General features: G+C 34.8%; 1 protein-coding gene across 2 annotated transcripts; it reads right to left on the bottom strand.

Moving 5' to 3' along the window:
- Positions 1 to 16396: 16396 nt before the first annotated feature.
- LOC145102524 (putative apyrase 7) lies at positions 16397 to 18556 on the bottom strand. Of its 2 annotated transcripts, XM_079039937.1 has the most exons (3): positions 17122 to 18556; positions 16902 to 17036; positions 16397 to 16787 (listed from the first exon to the last, which is right to left on the bottom strand). In XM_079039937.1, exons 1-3 carry the CDS (start codon positions 18143 to 18145, stop codon positions 16483 to 16485), a joined length of 1464 nt encoding a protein of 487 aa, XP_078896063.1. In that variant the 5' UTR covers positions 18146 to 18556; the 3' UTR covers positions 16397 to 16482. The 2 variants fall into 2 exon arrangements, with proteins under 2 accessions (XP_078896063.1, XP_078896062.1); XM_079039936.1 differs by having other exon boundaries at positions 16397 to 17036; positions 17122 to 18555.
- Positions 18557 to 23970: the final 5414 nt, after the last annotated feature.

Below are 23970 nucleotides of genomic sequence, written 5' to 3'. Positions count from 1 at the left end.
ATAAATGAAAGTAAGATAAGATCCTAGAGGATGTTACTAAAGAGAAACAAGGCAAAACATGCGGTGAGAGCCAAAGAGGGGGGACTTCAAATAAGATGGGATGCACTTTTAAAGCATTCATGGATTGTAAACCCATAGACCCCATAGTTGTTATGATGTGGTTGACACATACTGAGAAGAAGTTTCGTACTAGAAAATGTGCGAAAAAAAACAAGGTGGATTATGCCACTAATTTGTTGACCGGAGCAGTCCACTACTGGTGGGAAATGATTCGTAGTACTTTAGGAGAAGAGATGGCGACTATGTTGACCTGGGAACAATTTGAAGTAAAATTTTATGAAGAATATTGTTCTCAGACTACAATGCGAAAACTAGAACAAGAATTCTCCCAATTCATGCAAGGAACAAAGTTAGTTCAAGAGTACACCGTTGAGTTTAACAATAAAGCCCGATTTGCAAGACACTGTGTTGATATTGAAGAAAGAAAAATCAACAAATACTGGTGGGGATTGAGGACTCGGATACATGATTTTATACAAGATTCCAAGTATACCACTTTCCGTCAAATGGTAGATGCTGCAAGAGATCATGAGATAGAACTGAGACGTTAAGATCAAGAAAGAGAAAGAGGTGGAGATAGAGAAAAAAGAAGAGAAAATCATCACTAGGAAAGCACAACTGAAGGATACTCGAAAAGAGGAAAAGTTTCAAAAAAACCATATTCCACCGAGTCAAGAAGAGATGATGGCAGATGGTGTGAGAAGCAGCTCTATTCCATTGAAATGTTTTCAATGCGGGAATATGGGACATACCGCAAGGAACTATTCAAGGAGTAAACCAATATGTTTCAATTATGGAGAAAACTGGTCACTTTTATGCGAAATGCCCGAAGGTGAAATCTGATGTGCCGAGAAATGTCGGTGAAGAGATAGAGGAGAACCGAGAGAGGTGAAGAAGAATGAGGAAAGGGGCATGGTTACAAGAGGACGGGCTTTCCAGATGACTACCGAAGAAGCTAGAGACAAACCCCATGTTGTCTCAGGTACCTTTACTTTAAACTCACTCCCAGTACATGTTGTATTTAATTCTAGTGCAATATTTTCATTTGTGTCGAGTTAATTTGTTGAAACACCAAATGTACCGCTAGCCTCATTAAACAAGAGTATTACAGTAGAAATAATTGATGGGAGTTGGATCTTAGTTAATGAACGATACTTAGATTGTCCGTTTGAAATTGACGGGAATATTCCCTATCAATTTGAAACCAATAACTACCAAAAAGTTTGAAGTTGTCGTAGGGATGGATTGGCTGGTGGCTAATAAGGCCCAAATTATTTGTGATGAGAAATTACTTGTTATTGAACAGATCTAAAATAACTATACGAGGAGAAATACGATTTGAGAAGGTCCCGATAATTTCTATGGCACAAGCTAGAAATGATATTTTAAAAGGAGGAGCAGCGTTCATTGCCTATGTGTCGCAACATATAACCGAGAAACAAGAAATAAATGATGTTGAAATAGTGAGAGTAAATCCTGAAGTATTTCCGGAATAATCTTCGAGATTACCACTTGATCGGCAAGTAGAGTTTGTTATTGATCCGATTCCTAGATCAAGCCCAATAGCTCGTGCACCTTATCAATTAGCACCATCAGAAATGGAGGAACTATGTAATCAGGTACAAGAATTGATAGATTGAGGCTACATACGTCCTAGTTCGTCGACGTGGGGTGCGCCCATTTTATTTTTTTAAAAAGAAAGATGGCACCATGTGTATGATTATTGATTACCAAGAGTTGAACAAGATTATGGTGTAGAATCGTTATCTGTTACTACGTATAGACGATTTATTTGATCAACTCCAAGCAGAGACGTTATTTTCAAAAATTGATTTAAGATCGGGCTATCACCAATTAAAAGTGAATGAGTCGGATATTCCAAAAATTGCTTTTCGAAACCTATACGGTCATTACGAATTTCTGGTAATTATGTTTGGTCTAACAAATGCACCTACAACATTTATGTAGGACTGTTCACTATTTGGATAAAACCGAATTGTCCAATTGGACAATTTGGATCGTACTATTTGGTTCGGATATTCGGATTTTTGGATTGGTTTTTAGCAAAACCGAATTATTATTTTGGATTTCGGATTGGTTTTGGTTTATAAAATAAAAACCGAATAGTCCAAAAAAACCGAATTACAATTTATTATTTTGTTCTTTTTAATATATATCTTTAATAATTTATAAATTTACTAAATTATTCTTTTATTATATTAAAATTTTTCATCTATTATAATACTTTAATATGTACTTCTTATCTAAAAAAATTGTCTATAAAGTAGTAAATTATAATATTTTTTTTTATAGTTATTTATAAGTTTTAATTCACAACTAATTAAACAATATTTTTTTAGTTTATATTATAAAGTAAGTTAATACTAAAGTTATATATTTGTTGAAATGTCTTAATTCTTGAAAACCGAATTGTAAAAAAACCGATCCAACCGAATTATAATTTTGTTGGATCGGATCGGATTTGAATTTAGTTTGGACTATTTGGATCTACGTTTTGAAAACCGAAATTAATTTGGATTCACTTAATCGGATCAGATTAAACCGATCCATCCAAACGAACACCCCTACATTTATGGACTTAATGAATAGATTTTGTTATCCATTTTTAGACAAATTTGTAATCGTATTTATAGGTAATATCCTAATATACTCAAGAAGTCGGTAAGAGCATCGAGATCGTTTGCGACAGATTTTAGAAATATTGTGAAAAGAGATATTATTTGCTAAATTCTCTAAGTGCGAATTTTGGCTCCAAGAGTCCAATTTTTGGGACATGTTATTTGTGAATACGGAGTACAAGTAGATCCTGCGAAGATCGAGGCGGTAATTAAATGGGATCCTCCGAAAAATCCATTGAAAAATCAGCAGTTTTCTTGGATTGATGGATTATTATCGACGGTTCGTATATGGTTTTTCTCGATTGCAGTGCCATTGACGAAGCTGGTAAGGAAAAATGAGAAGTTTATTTGGACAGATGTTCAACAACTAGCATTCCAATAATTAAAAGAGATCTTGTGTCAAGCTCCGGTATTAGCTTTACCACAGGGAGAAGATAACTTCGTTGCTTATACTGATGTTTCCTAACTCGGCCTTAGATGTTTCTTAATGCATAGAGGTCGGGTAATTGCCTATGTGTCAAGGCAATTAAAATCGGCCAAGCAGTCTTGTCCTGTGATTACGAGATTCCAAAGATCTAGTGACACTATCTGCACGTAGTCTTCGTCTTAAAGATATAGTGACACTATCTGCACGTGGTAAAATTCCAAATTATTACCGATCACAAGAGTTTGAAACATTTGTTCGATCAAAAAGAGCTGAATATGCATCAATGGAGGTGGATGGAATTACTCAAAGACTATGATTGTGAGATTCATTATCATCCTGGAAAAGTTAATGTGGTTGTCGACGCCTTGAGTTGAAGGAGAATCCAATCCATATTACTTCCGTACATATGGGAATCGTTAGCCGACTACCATAATTGATTAGAAAATATCAAGAAGTAGCTGAGATATCAGAGAATTTGAAACAGGAAGATATGGTTAGTTATAGTAACCAATTAGTTGAGAATTCCCAAGGTTTAAAACCTTTATGAGATGTATATGGGTCCCAAAACATGGTGAGGCGTGAAAATTATTACTTGATGATGCTCATTGTACGTGTTAAACTGTACATCTCGGTAGTACAAAAATGTACCGAACTTTGAGAAAGATGTATTGGTGGCCCGAAATGAAAAGAGATGTTGGAAGATATGTCGAGAATTGCTTAACTTGTTTACAAGTGAAGACAAACCACTAGAAACTGGGAGGGGAAGTCCAGTCGTTACCTATTCCTGTAAGAAAATAGGATGAGATCACCATGGACTTTGTCACAAAGCTACCACGAACTTCACGAGAACATGATTACATTTGGGTTGTGGTTGATCTTTTAACCAAACCCACTTGATTTATATCCATCAAAAGAAAACTTTTCGATTGACCGATTAGCTGATGTTTACATCAAAGAAGTGGTTAAATTTCATGGTGTACCAATTTCTATCGTATCAGATCGAGATAGTCAATTTATATCTTGATTTTGGCAGAGTTTCTAGAAATAGATTGGTTCGAAGATATTAATGAGCATTGCTTATCATCCTCAGACTGACGGGCAAAGCGAAAGAACGATTCAAATAATTGAAGATATGTTACGAGTTCGCATAATCGATTTTGGTGGTAGCTGGGATGAACACCTATCGTTAGTGGAGTTCACTTACAATAATAGTTTTCATTCCAGTATTCAAATGGCACCATTTGAAGCATTATAAAGAGCGTCGTTTAGAACCCCAACTTGTTGGACTAAAACCGGAGAAAGACCATTAGCAAAACCCAAGATACTTGAAGAAATGTAAACCAAAATAAGAGAAATAAAAGAACACATGAAAATTGCTCAACTTCGCCATCAAAAATACGCAAACAAGAGGCAAAAACTGTTACAGTTTAAAGTTGGTGATATGGTGATGTTAAAAGTGTCTCCGTGGAAAGGTATAATTCGTTTTGGTAAAAGAGGAAATTTAAGTCCTTGATATATTGGAATTTTCCAAATTTTACAGAAAGTCAAGGAATTTGCACACCGATTAGATTTACCCCAAGAATTACAATGCATCAACGATGTGTTTCATATTTCCTATTTGAGAGAGACTTTGTTTGATAATCTCAGGCAATACCAATGTCTGGAGTTGAAGTGGATGAGAAGCTGAGGTTTCCGGAGAAACCCAAGAAAATCTTAGATCGTAAGGTGAAGAATTTGAGAAATATATAAATTGTACTAGTGAAGGTACAATGTCGTCACCACAAAGGTTCTGATGTGACTTGGGAACCCGAGGATGAGTTTAGAGAGAGATATCCTCACATTTTTCTAGTTGATCCGAGAATGAAATGATAGATTTTGGAGTCAAAATCTTTTAAAGGTAGGGATAACTTGTAATACTTGTTTTTTGTAAACTTAAATTAGATGCATGAGTATGATTGTAATAGAAGTAATGGATAGTTCTCCTAGATAAAAACGAGTAATATAATGTAAAAGTACAAATAGTTATATCCTAATGATCAAAATATGAAGAATAACACATTTTTTGTTAGCCACGATGTGACAATAACAAGGCCGCGACGTGGGATCACAATGGTAATCTGAGCAACGTAAAATAAATAATGATAACATCATACTTTGAAAATGTCATGACATGGGGATGTCTAGCCACGACATAGAGGAAGATAATCGGCAGGATGACTTCCATGCTAACACGAGTAGTTTAACTCAACATTCCTAGTAAGGCCGTTTTTGCTTTGCGAGAAACTTAGATTACTTATTATTATTAGTGACGAAGCGAGTATTGTCACATGAGTATAATATCATAAAAGACTCGTCACGACGTGGTAAATAATGTACCACTACGTGGCAACGAAAACATGTTAAGAAAACGATTTGTAAACAAATCATTCTGATAAAACACTCCCAAAATAGGCCCTAAGGTGCTAGATTTTGATTTAATGGTTTAAGGTAAGAAATACTATTTCTAAACATCTAATTCGATTTGGCGCTAGATTTTGAAGCATATGATAAAACCCTAGGTAAAGGGTATGAACTTCAATCAAGAGATTGAGTTAGTAACTGATATCCTCTCTAATAAATGGAGGTTTTTTTTACCACTTGTCACACTCTCATTCAATTGTCAAATGTCATTTTGTGGTTATTTTGAATTAAATTTTTTTCCACATGTAATTTTATGAGTTTTCTATTTTATTAAATTCTACATAATATTTTAATGTAATAATTGTAATAAATGTAACAATAAATGTTTATTAATTTTATTAATAAACTTACCTTTTAATTTCAAAATTCTCAAAATTAAAGCACATTAGTTTTTTTCTTTATTTAAATTATTTGTTTAAATTTAAAAGACAAAAACATAATTTTCATTATAATAATTTATTATTTTTCTTATTTTCTTATAAATTCAAAGTTCTCAAATATTTTGACATTTATATTTAACTTTTTTTTAAATTAACTCATATAATACATGGGTTTCACAACCAATTATTTAATTGATTATGAACTTTATATGTGACTAATAGAAATTTAAAATCAAAAACTTAACATGTAGGGTCAAGAACACATAGAGAGAGAGAGAGAGAGAATGACTTAATGAATTTAGTCATTCAATGGTAAAAATGATGAAATGGATGTTCATAACTGATGAAAACAAACCTCTATGAGTGTTTGACAAATGAATTATACACGAGTTATATATACTTGAGATATATGTATATATGAGCTAAGTCATTGAATTGACTAATACCATTAATGAGTATGAGTTGATTGTGAATATGGAAACAAGGAAAAGTTATAGATAATGAGGTTAAAAGCTTGAAATATCATCCACATAGATCGTAAACAATGTGAGTAATTTTGATTATGTAATGAGTTTAATAATAATAGATAAATTTAATTTCATTAATTTTTGAAATGTTTAGATAAATTCTACATATTGGTTATACCAAGGTTGTCAAGATCGGGATCCTACCTATGATCGTTTTTGGGTTTGCAAGATCGGGATCATAAGATCGGGATCGAGATCCTAAGATCCCACAAAATAAAATATAATTTTAATTTATAATATTTAATCATGAAAAATATTTCAAACATTTAAATTTTCGTTCAAAAGTTATAAAACTTCAAAATATTAGTCATAAGTCACAATAAAAAATGATAAATGGTAGTTTGATAAAGGGTAAAAGACATAAAGTGGTAAAAAAAATCAAGGGAAGGTAGGATGGGATCGGATCTCGATCCTACAATCCTACCTACGATCCTACCCCAAATACGATCCTTTTACGATTTGGATCGTTTTTCATACCTAGGATCGTAGGATCGTACGATCCTACGATCAGGATTGTGATTTTGACAGCCATGGGTTATACATATAACAATCATATATGTGTATGAGAATAAGAAGGTTGGGTACATGAAGTATCTATGAAAAAATCATAAGAGGCAATTGGATTACATTACGCTTGAGATCACTAAAAGAGTTATTCTTATCGAGATTACAAGGATGCAAACGATGGATTATAAGGAGTAGATCATATCATTAGATAGCGTTACTAATGAGATTGATGAGAAAGAATATGGGATCTATATACTATACACATGAGAGATAAATGGGTACAATTGAGTGATGATTAGTATTATGCTAAAGATGATAAGATAATTGTGTTGAGTTATGCATTATGATTTATTGATTTCTACTCACTAAGCTTTCGAGCTTACTTTTGTTTGAATGTTTCTATGATTGCAGGTACACATGCACTTTGTTGGCACGAAAAAAAAGGTTATTCAATCCACTAGTGCAACTGAATGAATTACCTCTTCTGAACCGGAATAAGAAAGAGCTCACAACCACTACTTGTGAACAACTCTCCTCAACTGAAGGCGCACCTACTGTTACTAGAAGTCTAGTCTCTCTCAGGTCCAGTTTCGATCTCGAACTACAACATAGGCAGGAAAAGAGATATTCAGAAAAGCCGATTTCCTGTCCTGTCTTAAGAACCTAACTCAAAAGAGAAAAGAAGACCGAACTAAAAGAGATCTCACTTTCGACGATTGAACTCCACTTTCATATCATGCTTGCACTGGAACTCACTTTCAGGAATCCTTGCTCCTGGCTCATATTCACATAGGCCACTCATAAGAATAAGACGTTCAACTCCCTCAAAGAGAAAAAGGATAGAAGTCTTACAGGAATTCGATCCAGCCCCGGTTTGAGCATCTCCCTAGCCTACCTACTTTCGAAGCTATCCTTTTGTCTCTCTATCCTTGCTAACGAGAACCTATGAGACGGCTAGTATACAAGAGTATTCACCACTAATATCTCAGGAACGGTTGTGCGAGATGCGTGAATCGCAATGCTAGTCGTAAGAGATCATTTCTAATTTAGCAAGGAGAAGGAAGCAACCGGAGAGATCTTTTAAGGACAGGAAAATTAGGTCACATCTTCTTCTATTTTGTCGGAATTCGTTGATTGCTCCGTACGAATTTTCAATGGAATCCTGTTCGTTGTAAGATCACTGAAGGAGGTCCTAAATTGGGAGAGTTTGCTTTTACACGGAAACGAAGATCTTCGAGAACTCAAAAACAACGCTAAGGACGAAAGGCAGGCGGTCGAAAACACTAAAGGCGCTTGCTCCGCGAGCTAGGAGAGAGAACTACTAGAAAATGGTGAGATCATTAGATCATTAGTGAAAGAAGGACCAACGACGATCCTATCCTAAAGGAGAAGAAGGAGTAGGAGGAGTCAGTTTTCTTTGAAGATCGAGGTTTTAAGAAATAAAAGCATCCCGAGGTTGGCGCATCTCGTTGAACGTGGAGAAGCATTGGGAACCCAAATTTCTTTCTTCGGAGCCGTTTATTTTCCCGTCCACCCGCCCCAGCATAGCGCTTCGCTTCCGGTTCTTCGGAAGAATCAAGTGACTTCTCCCTTCTTCATTGATCTAAGGGGAAAAGGAACCGTCTACCAGTTGGGAAGCTAGACATCAAGTAAGTGGCTTGTTTTCGATTTTGAGTTCTTTTAAGAAGAGAGAAAGAGTAGAAACAAAGGGTACGCTCTCTAGAAGATTTGCTCGGAGCTGTTCACTTTCACTCGGTCGACTGGTATCTTGAAACCTCTTCGCTTGCGGGGCAGGAGTGGAAACGTCTGAGAGAGCGCTTCGCAAAAGAACAAGTATACATGATGTACTTCCCGTGTTTCTAGCCTAGGCGTTTATATTGAGTTGATAGTCTAGGTTAACCTTTGTAACTCATTTTGAAGAAATGAAAAGGAATTATGTGAATATTATGTGTTTTATGTGTTTTATGCTTAATTACTAGGAGTTAATTAATTAAGAATAAAAATGAGTGTCGAAAATAAATATTAGATAAAGTCGATATCTATTAAAAAATTTGTAGTGGTCGTGACAAGGATTACAGATATATAAATAATACCGAACTCCGAGTTATAACGAAGAAGTTATGACCTGTCGAAGTTTCACGACAAAACCGGTACGGAGCCGAATGTTGTAAAAAGTGAGTTTTCGATAAACTACTTTTTAGTCTTAGTGATCTAAAAGAAACTTGTAGTGTTCGTTAAACCGAGAGTAGGTATAAAAAGAACACCCAAATCTGACTTCGCATGAGGAAGTTATGATTTTTCGAAGTTTCAGCTTAGCAGTAGACAGCTAAAAACTCGAATTTTAGATCGAGTGATTTTTAGCCGACACGACCTAAACAAGAATCGAAAGTCTCGTCAATAGTAGCACAACAGTAAAAAGACAGACGAAAACGGACGTCGGATGAAGAAGTTATGATTTTTAACGGATTTCCTGTCCCGTTCTGTTAAAAATAATAATATAAAAATTAAAGTCAAAATTAGACGACGAAGTCTAAATGAAAGTTGTAAAGCGTAATTTTACCTACGCGTGCGTATAAAGAACGTCAAAAATGGAGCTTGTATGCAAAAGTTATGGATTTAGAAGTTTTTGCACAAAAACCGAGAAAATTCACATAGGTGGACTTCGGCCACGTCACCCTCGCTCATAACGCGCCACGTATCCGAAATTGGTGAATCACCAAAGCCAGCTGGCAAGACGTGTCGCCTGCCCTCGCATCCGAAGTCCGGTCCAATGGGTGTCCGACGCGTGCCCTTTATCACGTGTCCGAGCCTCGCAGGTGAGCCACGAACCCCCTATCTCGGACCATAGACCTCGGTCCAATCAGGAGCTGCCAGCGAGACCCTCGCATGCGCAACCCACGTGCAAGCCACCTGCGCCCCTTCGGATCTGCTATCGCGTGGCTTCTTTCCAGTCGTCCGATCAGAAGCCTCGCCCCTATAAATAGAAGGGTACGAGACCTCCCGGGGATAATTTGGAAAGTTGCCATTTTACACCCCTAAACTCATATTTCTTCCATTCCAACTTCCCCCAAAGCCCCGGTATTATACCAAACACCCAAAATACGTCCCGAAGTGCCCGAGACGCTCGAAAATTTTATCTTTTCAGTTTCGAAGCCCAACCTTTGCAGAGCCCGGTTTCTCAATAAAACTTTGGGTTTTATTAGAAACGATCATTTTAAACAACGAATTGCTGCCCGATTATCATCAAATCAAGTGAATGTATAGTCACCTTCATCTTACACCTAGATATGAAGTATTTTCTATAAAATACAAGCTACGTGTAATTATATTAATTGTTTAATTTAGGTGACTGTTGAATCGATGTTTTATACAAGTTTTAAACTGTATATGTATTTTTATCTACACATATGTTGGGTAAAACATGGGTAGATAGTGATTTCTTAAAGAAAGGTTTTGATAAACTTTTATCATGTTTTGTTTTGGGGACCAATTCCACAATATCTTTTAAAAAGATTTCTCAGATTTTATTTTAAAAAGCATAAGTTAAATCGTTCTTTTCTGGCCGAGAAATTAGGGGATGTCACACATGATAAAGGGAAAGGCGTGATGAAGTAGCCGTAATGTCTTTTTTTAATCAAACTTTTTTTATCATGTGTTTTTGTTAACTGTAAACCCAGCTCGATCTTAATCTTGTATAACTTCCTTTTCATATGTAAGATAACGATATATTGTGAACTTTATTTTAAATTAAAAAAAATAAAAAATAAAAAAATAAAAAAAAATCGGGTGTACTTTATTTTAGACGGGTGCTATACCATTACAAACATTTCATTTATCATCTTAAGATAATCACTTATTCAAAATAAGAGTTGTCATATGATGAAATAACCATATATTGTGAACATGTTTCACTAAGTAAGTACATATTTCATAAAATAAACTTTGGAGTAAATTACATGAATCGTCCTCATGGTTTGGATAAGTCCTCATGGTTTGGATAAAAGTCAAATAGAAATGGAAGAGTTAGAGTACATGATGGTATAAAACTCATTTATTAACTTAAGGTATGCATACATGTAACATAAAATTTGAGATGAATTAGTTATGGTTTTTTTGATTAACAAATTAGATGGCATACATGAATTAATGTGAAATGAGTTAATATAGACAAAAAAACAATCTTAGTCCCATCTGTTACTTTACCGACTATAATCTCGTCTTCCATGTTTACTTATGATAGTTTTTTTGATGGTCTAGAACAATCTAATTTTTGTATACCCCTCATAGTAGGGATGAGCAGAATCCTAATCACGTGTCGGTATCATACCGAAACCAATACCGAATTTAAACATATGTGTTGGTACTTGATACTCTAAAATCATGAAATTTAGGATTCAATACCATCAGTACCGGTGTTGGTACCGAAAATAGGTACTGGTGTACCGATAATACCAGTAATGTTAGTTTGGTTCGGTACTCGGTTTGGTTTTTTCACCCATTTTGGGACTCAGGATTCTCGGGTTGGTAAACAAAGCAAGAAGTCTACACATATATGTGTTGCAAACAATTCACATAGAAATTTTCTCAAACACCTTATATGCTATGTAACGTCTACATGATGAAAGGACATCTAGTTACTTGGTTGATTGAATAATTGGCACTAATATATTTAACATCGACAATTCGCTAATGTCAAAACCCATCAATCCTTAAAAATGAATTCGTAGCAACAATTAAAAAAACTTATTTGTTGAGAAGATAACGGAGAAATCGTATTGATCAGAAGTAAATGAAATCAAATTGATGTTATTCATATTTTGACTTTATTTCAGACCAAAAAATGCAACAATAAGAAAGAAGAGAATTGGAACCGAAGGTAAAAAAAGATTGAAGTCGCACTTGTTCTCGATGATGGATGTACAGAGTTAACAAGTAACACATTTTGTAAATGAAGGTTGTGCAGAGTTGGTTTCGATGTAGACAAACGTATTTTTTGACGATGGAAATGCTAAGAGCAATTTGTCTTTTTCTTTCTTTCCCACTTTTGGGTGGATGGTTTTAAGGACTTCATAACAAAACTTTTTCTTCCCAATCCTTTCCTTTCCTCCCCCTTCCTCCCATAAAAAAAACTCAAGAACATGATTTTCTTTCACTTCCTTTCCTCCCTTTTCCCTTTTTAAAATAACTCGAGAACAAAGTGTTAAAGAAGGAATGGACGAAACAAATTGATTGGGAAGGAAAATCATTTTCTTGAGTTTTTTATGGGAAGAAAGGGAATAAAAGGAAATGATTAGAAAGAAAAAGGTTGTCATGTGGAGTCCTCAAAACCATCTACCATAAATTATGATAATTAGGAGGGGAAGAAAGAAAAGACAATTTTTCCCTTACCCTCTTCATCTTCAACAAATACGTTCATCTACACCAACTCTGCATAACCTTCATCGACAACAGATGTTACTTCTCAACTCCTTTTGCCTTCAATTTCATATTTGACCTCATACGGTACTTCTCAACTCTAGACAACCTTCATCGAGAATAAGTGCAACTTCAATCTTCTTTTGCCTCTGATTTCTCATTCTTTCTTATTGTTGTATTTTTTTCTTAAATAAAGAGGTTTGCGTGATTTCAGAAATTCTGATATTGAAATGTGCATGCTCAATCGATGTTTTTGAAATATGAAAAAACAACACTTGGTTTGATTTCTTTTAATCTGATTTTCGTTTCTGTCATCTTCTCAGTAAATAAGGTTTTTTTAGGTGTTTCTGCGATTTCATTTTCTTTGGATTGATTCTTTTTTAGTTTTGAGATTAGAGGATTGTCGATGTTGAATATTTTAGTATCAGTTATTCACCCAACCCAGGTAACAATGTATCTTTTCATCATATAGACGTTACATTGCATACAAGGTATTTGAGAGCATTCTTAAGTGTAGTCGTCTTACTTGCATGAGTGTTTCATATGCTTACTTATTAAAACTAGACTAAACAACACAATCAAAAAAGAGTATCATAAGAGAGTGTATGTGAGAGAGGTATCATGTTGGGGAAGGTTTAGGGTAGGGCCTATTTTGAGAGAGGTATCATGTTGAGGAAGGGTTGGGATAGGGCCTATTTTTTCTTTAATATTTTATATATGTCAATGACCAAAATGATACAATGTAATTTCTAAAGGATTGTCCGAGTTTTTTTTACAGAGTTAGGTTAACAAATACGCAAATTACCCTCTAAGAAGCTTAAACCATTTTGTCTTTAAACTTTGCAAAATTACCATATTAAAAATGTTTAATTTGATAAATTTGTAATAATATTTCAAACACAACATGGGATGCAAAGAACTTGTTTTAAACCTAAGGGTAAACAGGGTTAAGCGGGAATGGGAAGAAGGTTGGCTGAGGTGGCACTATCCCCACCTGGTACCTAACAAAGGTTATCTTCATGGGTTCTTCGACCAGTTTTGGCATTCGAGTCAAAGAAGATGATGGGGAAGAGGGTTAGGCGGGAGGCGGCTTCAAAAGGAACATGGTTCCCCTTCTTCAATTTGTCAGCAATGAAGGCTACACACGAGTTGGACTCCGTCCACCCTCTTCAATTTGTCAGCAACGTTGCTAATTAATTTTATATGATGGAATTTAAGATTTATTTTAATAATGTTTCATACAGTATAACATTAGTTTCTAATTATGCATTTAAATGTTATTTTATATTTTTCATTTTCATCACCAACTAGTTTTTTTCCAAACGTAACTACTTTATCAACTATTGGTTAGCTCATCATGTAAAATCTAATGTTTCAGCTAGTATGTCAAATACAGTTTAAAATTGAAAAATATGTTTGCAATAGAAAAAATTGGAAAGAAATGTTAGAAACCTCATTCCTTTTATTGTCTTCATGATTCAAATGCTATAATATACCCAACATGACTTCTGCTAAAACATTACACAACTCATTTGATAAGTGATCAAAGTCAAAAATAAACTAACCAACCTAGATAACTATGATAAGTCGTTTCAAATCCACATGGAGTTTGTGGTTAAATTATGTGTTTAAAATAACCAACTAACTAACTAATGATGCTGATAAAATTAATTGTTTCGGAAAAATCACTTTAAACTAAAACAGACTAAACATGATGGTTATATATAAATTTGAAATTTAGAAAACTAAAAATAACTTTAATCGAGTTGTAAGTTAAATGAAAAAGTAACCACTCACAAGTATCCTATGTCGATATGTCGATAAGGCAATCAAACTAATTGATTATTTACCCAAATTGTGACATGAATTAATATAAAAGTGACACACATTAGCCGGGGTCTATGGTTTGTCTACAAACTGTCTTAGCTCCTAGGGTGAGTTCACTACGGTCTGTGTAACGTCAATGGTCCGTCTTAGGATGAATCAATTGCATTGTATAATCATATATTAAATTCTGATGTAATACATTGACTGTCAAATAAAAAACAATCATGCAAGACAGTTTAGAGACAATACCCTTTTAGTATATAACATTTTGAAAAATCCAAAAATCAAGCCAACATCACCATTCTAGAACCGTTCTCATAAATAAAAAGTATTAGTATTACCATCGAAACTAATTAACTAATTAATTTAATATAAATGACAAAAGATATCAAGTTCAAATCATTATCATTATAAATTAAAACTTTGAATCACAAGGTAATAAAAGTATTAAACATAATTGTCGCATTACAAAAAGGAATGATAAATAACAAAATAATAATAATAATAATAACCTAAAGAGAATTACCAGGATATCGCAAAATGCTTAGCCGCTGGCGCTGATACTAAATTACTAATATTGACCCATGCTTGTTGAAAGATTGAAGAGACGAGGGATGATTTGAAAAGGGTGAATTGTTGATGTATTTATAGGTTACCTTGGAAGGGTGGCTTTTGATTTATTGACGATGTGGGATGCAATTAAGAAGGTTTGTAAAGGTATTATGAGAGTATAAGGGATGCATGTGCTTCAAGGGTGATAGAAAGGTTTTGGTTTCCTTGAGAATTGAGATGAAGGAAAATAAGGAAGGCGGCGGCTAGAATGTTTGATTTATAATTATGTGGGGTGCAAGATGTTAGGATTAGTATGCATGGTTTGGTTGGTTATTAGAATAAGCTAATGCGGAATAAAAAGGGTTTGCATGCATGGGTTATGAGTAATGAGGCGGTTCAATGTTCACGTGAGAGTGAAGTGGCTTTAAATGAGGTTCTCATTATGCATGTGTGTACATGGGAGAATTAGGTGATTTGTTTACGTCAGGTTCAAGAAATTAGGAAGGCTAGTTCGCATGGGATTTTGATTAGGATTGTGAGGGTTTAGATGTGGGATATGCACGAGTATTGTAAGGTTTTGAGTTGGTAACAATGTGGGAAGGTGGTTGTAACCGTAAGGTTTTGCATGTAAGTTTTGGATTCCAACAATTTTCATTATTCCAAATTTCGTACTGATTTCGGCTTTGATAACGATAGAATTTGCGAAAAACTCAAAAACATATAAGTTGTAGGGCTTTTTGTCTCCTTTCCACAATTGAATTGGGTCAATAGGATCACTGACAAATCAGATATGATTGAAACACTAAGGTGTTGTTTGTTTTTTTAAAGAACCTCTTCTGACCTCTTATTGTTGCGTCGCGCAGAACACGCGCAACACTTGGCCCTTCACAGCTGTTTGTTTTTTCAGAAGACTTCTGACTTAAAAACTGTTGCGCATATGCTGCGTGACGCATCACTAAACCAACTACTTCAAACCTCTTCACGTCTTACTTTAACTTACTGCAGATGTTAAAAAACAAATAGATTGTTTTATAAATGATGCAGCTGTTTGTTCCACCTCTTCTGCTACAGAGGGTTGCAGAGGTGGTCCACGGACTTCAGACATTTTCGCTTCGAAAAAACAAACAGCACCTAAGACATGGTCAACCCTGCATTTCTTCGATTCGTTTTAGCTTTTGATCTCGATTTCTTCGTGTCATCCTACGATATTTCTTTGTGCACTACTTTGTAGTGTTTTCGGTCATATTTATCATACTATAATACAAAATCCATTGATCAATAAGTAATTAAAATGAAAATTAATCGATTGATTGAGGCCCTACAGACTTTTATGTTTGATTTAAAAGTCCCTTAATCTTTTATTTTTGGCTTTCTAGGGGCTTAAACTCGGTTTTTACTTGTTATATTGAACCCTTAGCACACTATAGTCGGTTTTTTTTTTTTGAAAGAGCCAAAGCTCAGCAAACTGACTATATAGTCGATTTTAATGCCATGTAAGCACATATTAAGTACATTGGGATCCTATGTGTATACCCCGCCTGACTAAAAAAATGGTAGGACCTCAGTGACATTATCCCATTGAAGTAAAAGATGAAGAAGTAATTAGATTGAAGATTAATGATGTTCAACATTTCTACAAAAAATGAGTATTTAAACTGTAATTGGTAAAATGAATCATCTGGCCCTTCTTATACAGGGCGACGTTTTGGGCCAAATGAATAATGTTGCCTTGGCTTCCTTCCTAACATAGGAAGCTTAATCTGGCTACTATAAACAACAAATAAAAGGATTACAAGAATAAAAAACACAAAATAAGGTGAGAATATCAGCCTCTTAAATCTAAAATAAGAAAAAATACTTATACTCTTTGCTTTTGAAGTGTCGATACCCCATAAATCTTTCCCTTCAACCAATGCAGCTCCTAAGGTCCAAGAAACATCCCCAGGCCCAAATATAATATCTTTATCACCAACACAAACCACATTTTCAATAACTGAAACCATATAAGGAACCCGAAAACACAGAAAATCAGCATACTTTTGATTTTGATTTATCCCCATGTTGGTCAAAGTCAAACCAGTCAACGATCTTGAACATAGTTTCTCACCTTTCTCCCAAATATTTGACACATTTGCTTCTTCTGCATTTAAGTTTAACAGATTGTAAACAGCAAAGAATCCAGATAACGCATGGAAACGTGCAACAGAGTGACTCCCTCCAATCAAACTCACCATCTTTTCACCTAAAGTCAAACTTTTCGTGAGATTCATAAGAAAATGAAAATGTTGAATGACGATAATACACAAAGATATGAACAGGGAACTCACGATTTAGCTTTGAATTAATGGCTGCAGCTCTTGCTAGCTCTTTGCACTTTTCCCAATTTGGTTCTCCAAATAAATGCAATGAAGAAATCTTGTTTTCCATGCATCCATGGCAAGTGTAGTTTTGCATAAATCCATCACCAAGACAAGGATGACCAATCTCATAAATTCCCAAATCGCCCTTTCGTGAATGAGAATGACTTAGCATTACCACAGTTCTATCAAAAGCTTCGTTTAACCCAAAATCGGGTAATGAATCCGCGAATATTTCAAAAGAACCAATATTTGATCTAAAAACACCAGCAGTTGGCTCTTTGATTTCTGTTGCTACCTGCAATGAAGAACCTCCAAGATCAAGAAGCCCTAATGTGGGCAATCTTGATGAATTTTTGAAAACACCCATGTGATAGTTTAAAGCAATCCAACCATAATAAGCTTCTTCTCTCCCACTCAAAACCCTAATCCAATCTTTTCTGTAATTAAACTTATGTGACCTGACTACACCTTCAACATCATCCAAAACCCTACTAGCCATATTTTCACCTAATCTTCTTAATCCGGCTGTAGCTAATACAAAGATTGGAGTAGCTTTATGTCTTTCATAAGGTACCCATTTTTCAGCTCTACGAATTAATGGCTCCAAAGATGCCCTTACGCCAGAAGAATTTCCGACAAATTGATCTAAACCAGGCTCGGTTTGCATACAATGGTATGCACAACCGTGTTTCCGATCATGGTTTTTTGTTGAATTATCAGGAAAAGAATGAAGTAAAATCGGTAATTCTGGATTCCGATTAGACATCCACATCCACTCGTATATATTTACTCTAGTTCCACTGCTTCCACAGTCGATTACAACAGTGAAATATGTGGGAAATCGCGGATTACGAATAAGGTAATAATACCCAATTAATATCAACAGTAGAAGTACTACTACTACAATGACGATGCCGGATTTTAATACTCTAAAATGATGAAAAAATCCCAGAATTGGAAGCTTGGCTTTTGAAGGGGATTTAGGTTCCATTTGAAGAAAAAAAAAAAGTAATTGAAGGGACTTACGAGGGGGACTCACAGTAACTCCGGGATTGTTACGTGATCCGGTGATGATGTGATCTCACTTTTGGATGGCTGAATAGACTTGTAGAACAGCGGATTGCGATATTCTATCGATCTGTGAGTGTGAATCACACACATACCTTTGTGTTCGTGAATGATCAAATCACCGGCTTGTGATGTTAAACTCCGGAGTTGAGTAGTGGAGAAAAGTATAGCCTCCGCAACGGCGATCACTCCCTTTGTGTTGTTCAGATCCGTGTGGTACCAGAAAACCGGCTGGGTGGCTGCCACGAGGATCGACGGCCAGAACTACGGCGTAGTTACGGCCTTCATTTGTTTAAAAGAAAATAAATTGCGAAGGGTGAAATTAATTAATTATGAGATATTGGGCATCTTAGGAAAAAAAAACTTTTATAGGAGTTTCTAGCTTTAAAAAAAAAAAAAAAAAAAAAAAAAAAAACAAAAAACTAGTTAAAAAGAAAAAACATCGTTCGGCGACAATCAAACTTTTTCCACAAAAAACTCCAAAATCAAAAGCTATCCACTAACCGTTATTAACTAGTTTTGCCGACCACACTCATTAACTAAACTAATCGTTTTTAAGGCTAATATAACCGAAAAATATAAAATGATATGAAAAAACATTTAAGAAGAATATGTTTTTGATAGTTAGATAAAGATATATTTGAAAAAAAAAATCTGAAAAAACTGTTTAACTAGGTTTTTTTTTAATTTAGAATATAAGCTATTTTTTGTTTGACAAACATGACAACTTAAAAATTAATTTAAGTAACTTTTTTTTAATTAGCTTATAAACTATTTTTTAGTTTGTCAAACCTAACAACTTAAAAAAATAGTTTATCATTTATTTGTAGCGCGTGAAAAAGTCTAACAAAAACAATTAATTATTTTTAAATTTTTATAAAATATTTTTTTAGAACAAAAACATTTTGGACGAACATTTCAGATTTCAGAGTACATCCCGGATTAAATAAAATGTAAATGTATTGTTGTAAATTTAATTCTAATAATAAAATCATTTTTTTGAAAGTTTATTGTGTTCACCTAATAACATTTTAATTAATTGAATTAATAGGTTGGGGCATCTCTGAATATATAAGAAAGATGGTGAAGTCAAATAAACAAAGTATGAATAATTGAATGTGGAATCTAAACGACTTATGCAACAAACGAATAATAAGGTATGAGTCATTTAAGACAAACAAAAGTGGATAATAGACACGAAAAAAAGTATGAGTTTTGGAATATTTATGAGAAAATGGTCGGAGTGAAAGCATAGTTTGTAAAGATAAAACAAAATTCTGATACAACTAATGAATATGAGATTTTCTAACCTTAATAATTTATTTTGAGCTTGGTCTTCAAGACTCCTGGGTAGTCTGAATTTTCGGACCTGAGACACAACACAACCAATCAGTCGTCTATTGGGAAGGAGTTCCCGGAGAACGCTTCGATGGTTAAGTTAGATCTTGATTGAATATATCCTTCGTGATAATTCGTAGAATATAATTGATATTCTGTACCTATGACATCCCTCTTCGGTTGATCTTTATAGTTCTTTTATCAAGAAAAGTTTCCATCAGCTGGCTGAGTAAGCCAGTTTTGTCGTCATTAATGTCTCCTCTATTGAGTGTATTATAACGCCCATGATTTCATACCAAGTACACCTTAAAATTTTCATTTATCATTTCTAAATTTACAACAATTTTAGTGTACTTTAGTACTCTGTAATACAAGTAGTTATCACAATGATCGTATTGGCCACAACTACATGATCGAGTCGGGCATCACAGATATAAATCTACAAAATAAATCATTATAGCAAAATAAGTCTAGCAGCTTAGTGAATAGTAGTTACATTAATATAATCGTATAAATCACATATATCGTAATCAATTAATCATCACTAATGTGTAACAAATAAATTCTGACAACTAATGGTATTCTCGTATTCTTTTATCAACTCTAATAATAATTTGTTTCTTTATAATGGTCTATTATTCAACAATGATTTGTGTGTGTGAGATCTATCTCAATAATAATAATCTCTCTATCTATCTATCTATCTCTTTCTCTTTATTTCTTTCTGTCTATATCATTATCAATCCTTCACACGTGATTAATCTCTATATCATAATCTATCTCAGTCATGATCAGTCTCTTTATTAAGATCTCTCATAATCATAATTTCTCTCTCTCTCTCTCTCTCTCTCTCTATATATATATATATATATATATATATATATATATATATATATATATATTTGTATGGGAAGCACTCCCCCTATCTATCTAGCACTCCCCCTATCTATCTAGATCTATCCCACTCAATCATAATCAATCTATCATAAAATGATTTATCTCTCTCTATCTTTTAATTAATAATTCATCTCTCAATTATAATCGATCTTTCAATCAAATATTAATTTCTCAAAATAATCAATCTCTTAATCATTCAATTATTCAATAGTAATTAGGGTAAATTACACGGATGGTCCCTGTGGTTTAGGGTAATCTGCATGTTTGGTGCCAAAGAACTTTTTTTAACTCGGACCGTCCCTACTTTATAATGTTGTTGCACGCTTGGTCCCTGTTCATTCTAAAAAGTCTATTTTACCCTCATCTATTTATTTCTTAATTAACTTTTTATTTACTTATTAATTTATTATTTCTTTAAATATTATTTATAATTTAATAAAGAATAATTTTCTCACACCTACTGAAAACGTCCGTCCAACTCTTTGTCTCCCTCATTTCCTCCCCTTCGACCTTCATGTTTGACTGTCACACCCCAAAACCGATAACGGCGGAATACGTTTCGGGGTGGAGGATGTCATGTACAGTATCATCACAATTGTATAATAGTAAAAACAAGAAACATGCAACCATTTCATTTACATAGTGAGTTTAATTACAAGTGTGTTCTATAAAGTTCAACAAACACCAAGAGTATACAAAAATAAGAGATGGATCTTGCGTGCTCCACCTTCTCCAAAATGTTGCACCTGTACCTGTCTATCTTTGACCTGAGGATACAAGTTATTTTGAAAACAAGTATCAGCATAAAGCTGGTGAGTTCATAAGAGTTTAGTGTAAATTTTAGTATAAAATGTATTAGTGCAGATAGCGTGAAAAGATGCAGTTTACATTCGTAAGTAATAGAAAACTCTAGAAAATTTCTATATTTTCCAGAAAATACCTTGTAAGTGAAAGCCTTTAGGTTGTATGTACTTATCTTCATTTAAAACCATTTGTTGTAAAGGTATATTAGTGAGTCTCCAATAGGTAGTGTAATAAGAAAAGTTATGCCTGATATCGGTGATAGTGGGGAAAACTCCCGTAAGAAATAGATACTTATTTACTTCAGAAATTTTAACTTATTCTTTAGTGTTAGCATTTTAGTGTGAATGTAGTGTATTCCTTGTATGCTACTGATAGTGTGAGTAATAGAGTACCCCATGACCTTCCCGGTCATGCATAGTGTAGAGAAGTAGCGACATCCCTGGGCCTGCACGGCTCGGACTGAGGTTAACAGTCGGGATGTAATAGTGTCTGCCCCGTATAGATCTATACATGTAGCGTCGTCTTCCTGTCGGAAAACTCTGGGCATAGTATGTAGCGAATAGCGTATCTCGTAGTGGGTTAGTGTGTTATCCCCTGATTAGTGCTTTCTCTTGTATTATAGTGTAGTAGTCTTTTGTATAGTTCGTAGTGAGTTCTCTTACTAGTGAGTCGTAGTGAAGTAGTCTTTTGTATAGCTCGTAGTGAGTTCCCTTACTAGTGTGTCGTCTCGTGATAGTGTGTATTATAGTATGTAAAATAGTGGCAGTAACGAGTAGTAGTGGCCTTAACTATACCCATTATAGTTAACTTAGTGTGTGTAATTCTTGGCAATTTAGTAGTGTAGACATCGATTGAAATGAAAAGGCCCGTATCCAACACCAATATACATGATATATAATTAAGAAATCAACGACAATCAGACGGATAACAACTACCCTAAGCCCACAATCAAACAAGAACAGGAAATAAGGCGAGCTATCGGTCCTAAGTCCTTCAAGTCTTACTTATATAAATATATTAGTGTGGTTACATTTTATAAGAAAATATATTTAATGAGAATCTTGTAAAAAGGGAAAATTTAGAAAATAGTTTATTTATCCAAAATAGTTTTGAAAACGCAAGATTCTTTTATAAGGCATAGTGATAAATCACATGTGATTTGAGTTACGGATAGTGAATCACATGTGATTAATTTTTATAAACATGTATATTTGACTTGTATCCCCCCCTAAAACATATAAAAACATTTGAAAGGTTCATTGAGGGGTATGAACTCACAGTTTATCGTAGGGTTCGAGTGTCAACGGATGCCCTGAATGCCAATGGTCCCTATAAATCATGTGATGACACATAATTGGGTTAGAACTTGGGTGTTTCATGCTTAAACATAATGGAAAAGCATCCTTGGGGATCGGCATTACTGAGTTCAAGTGTCTCATGATCCATACTTAATGATTCATGCAAGTTTAGGGCCAAGAGTGGGCATTTGAGTGAGTGCATGGCCTTGAAATTGAGTGTGCGGCCAGAAGGGTGTGTGAGGCTGCACACAAGTGTGTACGGCCGTTCAGAGTGTGTGTGCGGCCGTACACAGGAGTGTGCGGCCATACACTCCTCTTGTGAGTCCATATGAAGTGTTTGCTCTTCACACTAAGGAGATTTGAATGTATGATGCCCCCTTCATGAAGGTGTGCGGCTGTACACCTTCAAGGTACCATGAATATGATGAACATGTCGAGTTTTAAAGCTTGGGATTTAAGTGTTTACCACTAATAAGCTTGAAGATGCACTAGATCACAAATATGAGGCCTTCAAGGTGTCCTTGGTTGAAGATTTTAGAGAAAGGAAGTAGAGAGAGAGTAAGGAGCATCCAAATGAATGAATGAAGAAGGTATCCAACTATAAATATGTTTGGGTGTGAGGCTAGAGGGTGTGCGGTTGGGTGTGCGGCCGCACACACCTCCTTTGGTGTGTTTGATCCAATTTCATGAAGCAAAACACTTTCCAACACCTCCTAAGACCCATAACTAGACTATATTATGTCCAAAACACGCATTTGGAACCACGAGATTTACAAAGGATGAAGAATTCAAGATTTAAAGACAATAAGCGGACCGATTACATAGGATGAAAGTTTCGGGTTGTCACATCGACTTCCACAACTAAATCACATTCGATGACCTCCATAGCTTCACTTCGATGACCACCACTGCTTCACATCCGGCGTTCGGCGGTCATGAAAACCAGCGATTTTAGATACCCAAACCCCCACCCTCATAATCATCCTCTTTCTGAAACCATCGCCAATGAAATCAATCTTGAATTCGTCGACATCATCGGCCTCCTCATCTACTTACCCCCTCATTCTTACCTGATAATATACACATTCTCTCTCTATCTCTCTCTTTCTCTCTCATCTCCTCAGTTGCAAGAAAACAACACCAGGAAACATGAAATTTTGGTATCCTCCATCACCAAAACCAGCATCGGACCTGGAACTTCCGACCTCCTCACCCCTCATTTTGGTTTTGTTGATAAAATACGAAGATGACGTAGATGGAATTAAATGATTTTGCTTTTGGGTTGTTGATTTCTTGATATTTTTGGTTTTGCTGAAAAAAACCCAATTTACTTAGGTTCATCATTCAACCACGATTGATTTGTTGACAAATTTGGCAAAGATATTCAGATTTCTTATGATGTTTTTGTGTT

The sequence above is a fragment of the Lactuca serriola genome, chromosome 4 (assembly GCF_051521515.1).
Source record: "Lactuca serriola cultivar US96UC23 chromosome 4, Lser_US96UC23_V15, whole genome shotgun sequence".
NCBI lineage: Eukaryota > Viridiplantae > Streptophyta > Magnoliopsida > Asterales > Asteraceae > Lactuca > Lactuca serriola.
Note: the sequence above shows the minus strand (reverse complement) of the source record. Positions and strands in the feature narration are given on the sequence as shown.

Bases quoted from the DNA above. Each gene is read 5' to 3' on its own strand.
- LOC145102524 (XM_079039936.1), bottom strand. From the start codon at position 18,145: ATGGAACCTAAATCCCCTTCAAAAGCCAAGCTTCCAATTCTGGGATTT. The intron at 17,037-17,121 runs GTGAGTTCCCTG...GTTTGACTTTAG, and splicing joins CATTAATTCAAAGCTAAATC to GTGAAAAGATGGTGAGTTTG.